At 42.6% G+C, this 12,875-nt stretch overlaps 1 protein-coding gene across 1 annotated transcript in view; it reads right to left on the bottom strand.

Annotated features, from left to right (window-relative positions):
• The window catches only part of LOC134578382 (chymotrypsinogen A-like), a 43,906-nt gene that overhangs the window by 17,584 nt on the left and 13,447 nt on the right, over window positions 1-12,875 (bottom strand). Inside the window, exons 3-4 of the mRNA XM_063437373.1 lie at window positions 9,263-9,342; window positions 2,480-2,558 (exon numbers count right to left, since the gene is read on the bottom strand). Of these exons, the coding sequence (XP_063293443.1) occupies window positions 2,480-2,558; window positions 9,263-9,342 (159 nt within the window). The remainder of the gene's footprint in view (window positions 1-2,479; window positions 2,559-9,262; window positions 9,343-12,875) is intronic.

Genomic DNA, 12,875 nt, shown 5'->3' with positions numbered 1-12,875 from the left:
GACCATATGTAGGGGGAACAGTCTCTATTCTGCTCTGTTTCAGTGTGTATCATTGTCTCTGAGGACAGGTGTAAATCCATACCTGCCAAGTGACCCTATGTAGGGGGAACAGTCTCTCTTTTGCTCTGTGTCAGTGTGTATCATGGTCTCTGAGGACAGGTGTCAATCCATATCTGCCAAGTGACCCTATGTAGGGGTAACAGTCTCTCTTTTGCTCTGTGTCAGTGTGTATCATGGTCTCTGAGGACAGGTGTTAATCCATATCTGCCAAGTGACCCTATGTAGGGGGAACAGTCTCTCTTTTGCTCTGTGTCAGTGTGTATCATGGTCTCTGAGGACAGGTGTCAATCCATATCTGCCAAGTGATCCTATGTAGGGGTAACAGTCTCTATTCTGCTCTGTGTCAGTGTGTATCATGGTCTCTGAGGACAGGTGTCAATCCATACCTGCCAAGTGACCCTATGTAGGGGGAACAGTCTCTATTCTGCTCTGTGTCAGTGTGTAACAGGGATCCTTAGGATAGGTGGCAATCCATATCTGCCAAGTGACCCTATGTAGGGGGAACAGTCCCTATTCTGCTCTATGTCAGTGTGTATCAGGGATCCTTAGGGTAGGTGTCAATCCATACCTGCCAAGTGACCCTATTCTGCTCTGTGTCAGTGTGTATCATGGTCTCTGAGGACAGGTGTCAATCCATACCTGCCAAGTGACCCTATGTAGGGGGAACAGTCCCTATTCTGCTCTGTGTCAGTGTGTATCAAGGATCCTTAGGATAGGTGTCAATCCATATCTACCAAGTGACCCTATGTAGGAGGGAACAGTCCCTATTCTGCTCTGTGTCAGTGTGTATCAGGGATCCTTAGGATAATTGTCAATCCATATCTGCCAAGTGACCCTATGTAGGGGGAACAGTCCCTATTCTGCTCTGTGTGAGGAGGAGGAACGGGAAATGAGTAGCTCGGCATCCAACCTTGTGCAAATGGGGTCTTTCATGCTGTCATGCCTGTTGAGGGACCCTCGTATAAAAAGGCTAAAGGAGAACGACCTGTACTGGGTGTCCACGCTACTAGACTCCCGGTATAAGCAGACAGTGGCGGAAATGTTACCGAATTACAAGTCGGAAAGGATGCAGCATTTGCAAAATAAATTAAAAAGTATGCTTTACACAGCGTATAAGGGTGATGTCACAGCACAACGGGAATCTAACAGGGGAAGAGGTGAAAGTCATCCTCCTCCTCCCACGACCACGCCATATCTGCCAAGTGACCCTATGTAGGGGGAACAGTCTCTCTTCTGCTCTGTGTCAGTGTGTTTCAGGGATCCTTAGGATAGGTGTCAATCCATATCTGCCAAGTGACCCTATGTAGGGGGAACAGTCCCTATTCTGCTCTGTGACAGTGTGTATCAGGGTCTCTGAGGACAGGTATCAATCCATATGTCAAGGTGTCAATCCATATCCATTGCGATTTAGGAATGTTAGGTGATTTCTGCCCTTTATGGATTAAAACCAGACTCTGCATCAACTGTGTAATTTTCCATGGGAGTTTTGCCATGGATCCCCCTCCGGCATGCCACAGTCCAGGTCTTAGTCCCCTTGAAACAACTTTTCCATCACTTTTGTGGCCAAAAAGAGTCCCTGTGGGTTTTAAAATTCGCCTGCCCATTGAAGTCAATGGCGGTTCGCCCGGTTTGCCGGTTCGCGTAAGTTTCCGTTCGCGAACCGAAAATGTTGTGTTCGCGACATCACTAGGGATCACTCCCAAATCCCAGAAAGACAAACGTAGACAGGTAGTATAGTTAAAAAAACATATACCAGTGAGGGCACCACAGTCACAAATGTGCGTGTATATTTACCATACGCTACTATATGTATGTTAAATATACACGCACGTAAACAGCAAGAGGGTATATATATATCTATATCTATATCTATAAAGAAAATAAAAAGGGTTTGCACTCTCTGGTCTTCCAAAATGTAGTTTTTATTTTCAGTGAACAAAAAATGTCAGATCATCTGTACTTTTCAATCGATGTTTCGGCTAATTCAAGCCTTTTTCAAGATCACAGTGCATAAATACCATTTAAGAGCATTTAGAAATACAAACTTCATAGCAATGGCTTCATATTTATTAATCACATTAATTAAGGAACACTCTACGTACCATAATCACTACAGTGCTCTGTTGTGATTATGGTGTCAAAACATTTTCGAATGTTTTGACTTCTTACCTGGGGTCTGCTAGGCCTTTTCTCAGTTAAAAAGAAGAACAAGAAACTCCTGCTTAGGAACGTCCATTCTCAGCCAATGAGCTAAGCCCTCAACACCAGCATTTTGCTAAATGTAGTGGAGGTGGTGACAGCATCTGGTGCCCAGTGCAGTAGTTATGGTGCTTGGAGTTTTCCTTTAACATGAACAGCACAGTGAAATGCAAAGACTAAAGATGTGACTTTCCCACTAAAATAACAAATAAAAACATACCCTTGCAATTGATTTGGTTTGGATTGCCTCAGCAGAAGATGAACGATCATATTCTCCCAGAACAACACGGTGAGAAGTTCTATATATGTGAAACAAGCAGTTTTTATTTTTCTAGTAATTGTTCAAGGTAATAATAATAGTAATCATCTGCCAGGTTTGGCATAATAGTTTGCTAATATTAAACTTGATTTATTATTTTTACTGAATATACATCTAAGTAGCTGTATGAGGAAGAAGCAGGGAAATTGCTCCACTAATGCATATTTTGCCACATTTATTATAACAAACTTCCAATACATTCCAAGTGTGATATATTAATGTACTACTTGCACTAAAGCTACAATATCAACAAATGCAATTTGATTTGTTTTTTATACAAGATATTATATAAATGGAAATACAATATAGGGATCCATGTGTATTCTTTTAACATGTGTTCAAAATTTTCTCCAAATCTCTCTGAAAACTGGCTGGATTATTTACTAATATGAGAATTGAGAGGAATTTAAAGTGAATTTCAAATATTAAGTCATATTAGCCGAACTGGAAGCATTGCTGACTGGGAGAATTTTTCCATTTGGGTATTTTGGCCTTGTTTTTTCAAATTTAAATTCACTTAGAATGTCTGGCAATTCTCGCTTTAGTGAATAACCTTCAGATAATTTGGTAATGAACAAGCATTTTAGAAAAATAATATTTAAATAACAACCTATGTGTCTTACATAGCTTATGCTAGATGGTCTACTCTTCATATGTCCCTACAGACAACTGCTTAAACTGTAGCAGTTAGAATAAATTGCTGCAACTATAAGCCAACAAACTCAGAGAAACATTACAGGAGGACTATTTTCCGTTACGGTACCGCTTATCATCTACATATTAACCACCTTCATTATTTCTCCTGTCTCTTTAAATGGCCATACTTTAACTGTAATGATCGCTGTTTGCACACATTACATCTAAATATACCTTTATTTTATTTTATTTCTTTATGCTGGCATTCTTAACTATGGCCTGAACTATTATTTTGTGATGTCTAAAAATTGTGACTGTCTACCATACTTCCATCACTGTTAACCCTCCAGGCTCTCCCCCTGGATGATTCATGCCTGGTCACTGAGTCTAGCTGACAGCTCAATTTACAGTGTTTCTCTATTTATTCCTTTTTTAGCAAGGTTTCTACGATTACTTAAGTATCACTTTGAATCAACATTGTGTTCTCTACTAATTACTTTGTTGCTTTCGGGTTCTATACTACCAGCATCTGTGCAGTCACCTTTTTGACCCGTTTCGATGTCCGTACTTGCCTTTCACTAGTAACAAGTACAGGCGTAATACGACCCCGCCCACCGCCTACGATTGACTAACCACCCGGAAGACGCACGCGTCAATCTCCGCCAACCTAGCAATCCTATTGGCGGTTTCACGCATAAGGGCAGGCACTCACCCCTTTATAAGCGGCCCCCTGTGAGTATGCCGGTTGCTCTTGACAAAGGCGTTTGTAACACGCCGAAACGCGCGTCGAGCGAAATAGCCGACGCTATGATTTTCTACTTTAATCTACCTTTGATTTTTATTTAACTTGGGCTGTGTTTGATGCTATCCTGGCGTCTTACTATTCACTTTGGAGGGACTTTTGTTAGGCTGCCTTGAAGCAGCAGCTAGCAGTGGCTTCTTGAGACAGTTAGCTCAGGGTCTATTAGGTTCTGGCTATTTACCCTATTTTACGTATTTCAGGGCTCCAGCTGGCTACTCATTAATGGTTTTTACCTTCACTCCTTACTCCTATTTTGTACCAGAGCATCTGTTATATTATAGGTTATTAGTTCCTTTGCCTGTTAAGGCTCCCTTAGGACACTGTGCCTCTACCTAAACCCCTTTTTGCTAACTATTGTCTCTTTTCTATGGTACCACAACCACTGCGAGACATTATCCCGTCCAATTGATTGACTCTTTAGTAATCTTGCTATTTATACTGTGTTTCTATACCCAGTGATTTACCTCCAGTTGTAAAAACATTTTACTTCATAATATCACGGGCTCCCATTACACTACTTTATCTAAGATAACTAATTAGATCCAGCCAAAAGTTTTTTTACTAGGTGTTGGTTTTCATTTTTTCACATATTATTTGGGTGTGTTATTAATATAATTTTTTCTAATAAAGGTTTTTCCTATCTATGTGACGTTCTACTTTAGGAGGTATTTCCTAGTGGATCTGTGTTCCCGCCTGCTTTATGCAAGTTGGTCACACATTTCCACTTTTCTTTTTCTGTACCTATTGTATTTGGGGTTAAGCCCCTTTTACCTCCTGTAACCCTACTAAGGTATCGGCGGTGGATTTCTCCACCACCGACCCCTCCTCTTTTTTTGATTGTCAATTACTGCTGACGAAAAGCCTTTTTCTGCTAAACACCTCCTCTCAGTTTCCATGCCATCAAATGTAGAGTCCTTGGCGCAGGGTGCACAGCTGGTCCCTGAATCAGGAGATCCGGAATGTCTGGCAATTTCCATGGTTCGGCGATCACAAGAGACCTCAGGAGGGGGAACCGTGGTCTGCGAGGCCAAAATGGAATAATCGCTATCACTCGGAGATGTTCCTTCTTGATTCTCTTCAATGTTTTCCATATGCGAGAAAACGGGGGAAACGCATATGCCATCTTGAACTCCCATGGGCTGGATAGGGCATCTGTGTTCAGAGCTCTGGGATGAAAAGTCCTTGAAAAGAACTTTGGAAGTGGAGCATTCTTCGCTGAATTTCTTTGGATTTAATTGCCATTCCTTGGGATCCAGATAATTTCTGCTGAGGAAGTCTGCTCTCGAATTTTCTGGTCCTGGAATATATACAGCCGACAGACCCAATATCTTCTCTTGAGCCCACAACATAATGGGTTCCAGTTCCAGAAGAAGATTCTTGCTCCTGGTACCGCCTTGCTTGTTTATGTAGGACACTGCGGTACGATTGTCCAAGTGAATTCTCACCCATCGTCCTATTAGTACATCCTGAAAATGTGTCAGGGCTAAGAAGACTGCTCTTAGTTCCAGAAGGTTGGCTGGAACATGGGAGGCTCTTTTCACCCATCTGCCCTGGGCATTCCATTGAAGGAGATGAGCGCCCCAACCTGTACGACTGGTGTCTGTAAATATGTTCAGCCAATCTATTTCTCCTAGAGGAAACCCCCTGCAGAGGTGAACAGGATCTCTCCACCAGTCCAGAGCCTTCCGGAGGCCTGCAGAAATGACTATCTTCTTGGACCACCTGTCTCTGTCTTGATTGAATCTTTCCAAGAAATACCTCTGAGGATAATGCAGGTGCCACTGAGCCCATTTTACTAGACCGATTGTTGACGAAAGGTTTCCCAACATGCTCATATACACTTCGGCCGTGACCCATTCTGAGTCCATCACCCTTTGTATCTTTTACATAACCCGAACTCTTCTTTCTTTTGAAAGGAAAACCATGGCTAACTTTGTGTCGAAACCATGCTCCCAGTGGAGCTCTGGGAGTGGTCCAGATGACTCTTCTGGTAATTGACGATCCAACCAAATCTTTCCAAAGTTCTTGTAGCCTGGTTTCTTTGAGTCAGAAGTCTTGCCCTTGATCTCTCTACCAATAAAATATCGTCCAAGTAATGATATATCTGAAGGCCCTGAAGTCTCGTCATAGCTATAAGAACCAGAAGGACCTTTGGAAATGTTCTTGGAGCGGTACTTAGTCCAAAGGGAACTGCCCTGAACTGGAAATGTTCTCCCAAAACTGCGAACCTCAAATACCTTTGATGATGATCTGCTACAGGAATGTGGAAATAGGCGTCCTTCAGGTCTATTGAGATCATCCAATCTTCTGGCTGAATTACTGCAATTATGGAAGACAAGGATTCCACCCTGAACCTTTGGATGTTGAGGGAAAGATTCAAACTGTGTAGGTCTAAAATCGGACGCCAATCTCCAGATGGTTTTGGAACCTGGAACAGATTCGAGTAAACCCCTAAACCAATTTATATTTCTTTCAGGAGAGAGAGGCTGAACTCTCCTGGGAATTAAAGAGGTAAACTTAAAATAAAATAAAGGTAAGGTAAATTACCTGAATCATGTCCACAGCCAAGAGGACAGGAAAAAAGACTGATTATACCAGGTAAGGAGGGCCTATTTGTAAGTATTTCCTGTCCTAAACAGCCAAGGGGGTTGGAGCTAACCCTATCGTAATGCTGCCATGGATTAGTATCCAGGAAAACAAATTAAAAAATTCAGTTAATTCGGGTGCCTATTATTCTGTACGAGGAATGCATGAGGCAGGCAGTCACAAACGTGTGACAAATTGTGGCGCCCTGAATTTTGTTATTGGTTCGCCTATAATTAATGCAGGCAGTCACAAACTGCTGAAAGATCAAAAGTAAGAAAAGTCCTTTCCTTAATTTCGATTTTAAGGTATTTAGAAGATATTTCCATAATTTGCTATTCTTTCATAGGATTGCCATATTTAAGGGTACCAAATAAGAGAGCTGCTATACAGCACCCAAATTTGGTATCCTAAAATATGGCAATCCTATATAAGGCTACCAATTTAGGAAGTTGTCTACTGTTTAGCCATTTTATTTTTTCTCTTTAAATTATTTAGTAGATAGCATCCTTAATTATTGTAAACCCATGTAAGGATGGCAAATTAAGGAGCTAAACTAAACAGCTGAAAGATAAAAATGGCTGTTTCAGTTGTTTATTAAAGAACTCCACAATTTGCTGTCTTTATCAAAATAAATGTTTCTGTATCAATATGTTTTGAATCGGTTTGTTTTCACATAGCTTTTTGTTGATTCTAAAATTCTGCCTGTTCCAACCCCTGACATAGCCGCAGCGGCGGTGCTAAAACCCACTGCATTTGAAAGGGGGTGCCTAAAAAAAAAACCAATACACAAGGGCCAAATCTCCAACCTATACAACCTCATGACACTTAAAGCCCCATCTGACGCCTTCTCCTACATAAAGGCCTGGGAATGGGATCTTGGTCCCCCAGGGGACCCCTCGGACTGGGCGGACATATGGGAAGCAACAGCGACAGTGACTATCTGTATTAACCACAAAGAGCAGGCGTACAAGACCCTGCTCCGGTGGTATCTCACTCCACTAAGGCTCAAACAAATGAAACGCACAGACTCGGACAGATGCTGGAAAGGGTGTGGCGAAAAGGGAACATACATCCACGTGTGGTGGCAATGTCAACACTTAACCCAAATATGGAAAGAGATGGCAGCTGCCACCTCGAGAGCACTACAAACCGACATCCCCCTAGATCCATGGACCTGGCTGCTGTCCAGGCCCCTAGAAAATCTGACCCGAGCACAAAACAAACTAGTAGCAAAAGTGGCCTTAGCAACACGCAGAACTATTGCTACCCACTGGGGCAGCCCAGAAATCCCAGCGGCCTCAGAGGCCCAGAGAAAGATTAAAGAGGCTATGGAGATGGACGAACTGTCCGCACTAATACACGAGAATACCAGATCTTTTCATAAGATCTGGGACCCCTGGTTGGCAATGTAAAAAACCTCGAGCGGGGGAGGGGGGTGGGCACTGCCCCTCCTCTCTGCCACATCCCATCCCTGTCCCACAACCTCCCGTACCACACACCAACACACCACAATAAGTAGATAACAACTAAATAAACTAGCAAACACTACGAATACAACCAACCACCTGACTCAACTCAGGTGAACTCCACGAGCTCAAGCAAACAGAAACAGACAATAAGACACAAAGACAATCTCCAAGTTCTAAGACCCAATCCCGGAGGCACCACCTCACCCCTACGAGAGAGAGATAGCATAATGCATCGAAAGAGGTATGACAGCGACACCTCACTAAGCCCACAAACTAGGCGATAGCCGGGACTGAGCCCAACAACGTAACACCAAAACCGTCAGCCTCCGGCCTATCACCTAAACACAAGGTAAAAGGTGGTTATGCCGAACACACGGGACACCCCTACCCATCTTACCCACCCGGCCCTACCACACCCCAGGTGACGAAAGTAACAAACGAGACTACTGAAACTGACTGTAAATTGTGAAATGCCAATGACTACGAATATAACCAAAATACATGTAACTTGTTGAACCCCTTTTTCCTTTTTGTACCCCATAACGTTACTAGAGAAAAAAAAAATGTAAACGATGTCACACATGTAATGGCCCATCGTGGATGCGAGATGTAAACTCTTCTTTTGAAAAGTCAAAAATAAAGAATTTATAAAAAAAAAATACCCCCGACCCCGGAGGCACCACCTCACCCCCGGAGGACAGAGATAACACAACACAAAGGACAGAGTAAGACACCTCACAAAGTCAACAAACAAGGTGCTGAACAAAACAATATCACGACGCAGTAACTAAACACAGGGAAAATGGTGGTTATGCTGACCGGAGGTACTACCCCCACCCATCTTACCCACCAGACTCCTCTGGGCCTCGAGCAATGAAAAGTTACATGTTAGACAACCGAAACACCGAATGTAAACTGTGAATTGTTATCATCTAAAAATGTAACCAATATGCTTGTAACATGATGCATCCCTTTTTCCTTTCTGTACCCCACAAAGTTAACATTTTTTTTGAAAACTCAAAAATAAAGAATTTATAAAATTCTGACTGTTCCAAATTGTAGAATCGACTAAATTCTGATGAAATTGATTTTGAAAATTTGATTCTTGAAACACTGCTTTTTTTTTTGTAAGTAACCTCAAGTAACATCATGGTATTTTTGCTTAAATCTAGAAGCAGCAATCTTACTTACGTGACTCCGCAGTGAGCAGCCGTGACAACCCAAAGGGAATTAATCAAAGACCCGCCGCAAAAGTGAAATCCGGTTCTGTCCTACAGGAATAGAAAACAACTTCTTGAATATTTGTAAATAGTGTTAAATTGCATCTTATTTCTTATTTGCAAGGTTAACAAAAAAAAAGACAGGATAGATAGATAGATAGATCCATTAAGATAACAAGAAGACAACTTTTATTAGAGAACAAAATAATGAAAAATGTATTGCATGAGTGTCCAATATATTTGTTATAATAACTAAAACAAAACATTTAAAACAGTTAAGTGTTTGGATAAATGTGTGTCCTAGTTATATTGCAATTATTTAATACCTTTAATTGTATTTTAATCATATTGTATATAGCAGGGATCTCAGTTTTAAATGCTTAAAACATATGTATGCATTATCTATACTGTACCACACTAACATATTCATTTGTACCTAAAACATTGCATAGTGAGTCTAGTCAGCCCTATATTAATTTAAATTTATAGGGCATACCGAATATCAAAGTATAACAGCAGATGTGTTGATCTAAACATACATACATTAAAGATGAGGAAGTACTACCATCTGGAGGCCAATTTCTAAAATAGCAACTACAGGAACAGCTGAAATTAAATGCTTGACACTGATTTAAAGAAATTGATAGCTGGAAATAACGTATTGAGCTTTCTTCTAAGGTTAAGTTAACTATAGAAACCACTTATTTGTTTAGTGAAAGTCACACTAGGCACTCCAGTTAATGGCTAGTAGTGAAATTCAGCATTTATCGATAAAGTAAAATGTAGCCATGAAAACAGAAAGAAGAGGATAAAAAATATCATCAAGTGACATTAAATGCTTTGATGAAATGGACCTAGCTATTCACAAAACACATAAGACAAAAAACTGTACACATCAGTTGACATCAATAGAATGCAAGCTGCCATGCTGCACAGAGTGACCCACACATGATAACCTTCTAATCAGGGCCGGATTAAGAGCACAGTGGGCCTGGTGCTGACAATTATGATGGGCCTAACTACGGAATCTTATCGACCAAAAACACTAAAACAGTCATACCTCCCAAGCGTCATGTATCTGATGGAGATGGTGCTGGAGGGAAACTCATAGGATGCAGCTATAAGAAAACACATACTCTAAGCTAATCTCTCTCTAATTTATGTTTTCATCTGTCAAGTAAATCCATAACCCCTAACAGCAGTGTCCAGTGAAGCAGGAAGTCAATGGGTGGGGTAAAAGGGTGGGCCACGGGTGCGAATCACGTAACCTGCCAAAAGGGGAGAACATGCCCAAAAAGGGGTCATGTCTGTCCAAAGAATTTTAAGGCCAGCCTGGCATGAATGCATGTCAGGCTGCCCACCAATCATGCAGGCTGTCCAATTAAGGGCATACTATGCAAGCAGCACCCTGAGCTTGACATAAATGTGTCTAATGATGCGCTCACTCCTTGCTTTCTAAGTACTGTCCCCTAGCACTCGCTGGTCCACTTGTCTCCTCACCTTCTTACTAGCAGGCAGAAGTTCCTGGTATATAGTCTGAGACAGAGAAAAGGTGTATGTAGTGAGTGTAGAAGAAAGGGGACATGCCACAGTGTTAGAGAGACCAACTCTGCATTACCTAAACTAATTTTATTGTCAGCCAGTCCACACAAGTTTTGTTCCCATACATCCCTCGTCACCAGAACAACTACAGCTTATTGTTTTTGTTCTGGTAAGTAGAATCATTCCATTCAGGCTTTTTGCAGTAAACACTGTCTTTTCAGAGAAAATAACTCCACTGGCCACTCCTTAGATGGCTGCTAGAGGTGCTTCCTGGGGCAGTACTGCCTAATGTGCAGCACTGCCATTCTGTGTTTCCACCCTCTGCATGCAGACACTGAACTTTCCTCATAGAGATGCATTGATTCAATTTATCTTTATGAGGAGATGCTGATTGGCCAGGGCTATATTGGACTTGTGCTGGCTCTGCCCCTGATCTGCCTAGTTGACAGTCTCAGCCAATCCTATGGGGAAGTATTGTAATTTGCTCAGACCACCACTTCTGATGATGTCAGCAGACAGTCAGTTCAGAGGCAGAGCCAGCAGCTGCAGACTTGAATACAAGTAATATTTTACTATATTTAGGGAGGCAAGAAGGGGCCAGGGTGGTGGTTTTAACATAATAGGGTCAGAAATACATGATTGTGTTCCTGACCCTATAGTGCTCCTTTAAGCAAAAGTATGTGAAGAGTAGTTAGGGTTGCCACCTTTCTTGGAAAAAAATACCAGTCTTAATCATTTTTATAATTAATTAGTTATGCGTGACATCACATGATGTAAATCACAAGGAGTGATATCAGAGAAAATTCTGTAAAATCACCAACAAACTACTCACAGTTTGATTCTGCTGTATAGATGATTGCTCCCAGTGTCTCCCTGTCTCCCAGTGTCTCAGTCTTGCAAGTCACCCAGTGTCTCTGTGTCAGTGTCCCCATGTCGCCCAGTCCCTAGTCTCCCAGTGTCTCAGTGTCCCCATTTCTCCCAGTGTCCCAATGTCTCAGTTTGTCCCCATGTCACTAGGATACTGGGGACACAGTGAGGCATGGGGACACTGAGAGAGCTGGGGACACAGAGAGACATGGGGACACAGAGAGACATGGTGACACTGAGAGAAATGGGGACACTGAAAGACATGGGGACATTGAGAGACCCGGGGACACTGAGAGACATGGGGACACAGAGACATGAGGACACAGAGACATGGGGACACTGGGAGACATTTGGGGAAACTGGGAGAAATGGGGACACTGAGACACTAAGTACACAGACACTGGGAGACATGGGGACACTGAAACATTTGGGGACACTAAGACACTAGGGACACAGAGACATGGGAACACAGACACTGGGAGACTAGGGGACACTGGAAGACTAGGGGACATAGACATGGGGACACTGGGACATATAGGGACACATGGGGATACTAGGCACACTGAGAGACATGGGACACAGACACTGTGGACACTGGCTGGGGGACATGGGGACACTGGGAGACATAGGGGCATAGTGTCTCCGTGTCCCAATGTCTCAGTGTCTCCTAATGTCCCTATGTCTCACAGCGTCCCCATGTGTCTCAGTGTTCCCAGGTCTCCCAGTGTCTGTGTCCCCATGTGTCCCAGTGTCCCCTAGTGTCTGTGTCCCCATGTGTCCCCTAGTGTCTGTGTCCCCTAGTGTCTCAGTGTTTCCATATGTCCCCTAGTGTCTCAGTGTCCCTGCTGCCTTTCCCCACATTCCTCACTTACCTGAGCTGTAGAGCTGTGGTCTGAAAAGTACCAAAAGACAAGTAAAAATTTTATAATATATATTGAGACTGTGATGGACTAGTGGGCGGATCTGATGAAGCCGAGCACGTCGGCGAAATGCGTCATCACGCTCTGACGTCATTACGTCCAACGGTTGTAAGCCCCGCCTCCCGGAACAAGTGTGAGTGATAGCAGCCCTGAGAGCCTGAAAAGGACCGACGGAATTGTTTGGGACTATACCACATCGGTGAGGAAAAGGACATACAGCCAGACAACTACTTTTAATGATTGGAGTGTCTAATA

This window comes from Pelobates fuscus, chromosome 12 (assembly GCF_036172605.1).
Source record: "Pelobates fuscus isolate aPelFus1 chromosome 12, aPelFus1.pri, whole genome shotgun sequence".
NCBI lineage: Eukaryota > Metazoa > Chordata > Amphibia > Anura > Pelobatidae > Pelobates > Pelobates fuscus.
This window is presented reverse-complemented; position numbering and strand designations above follow the sequence as displayed.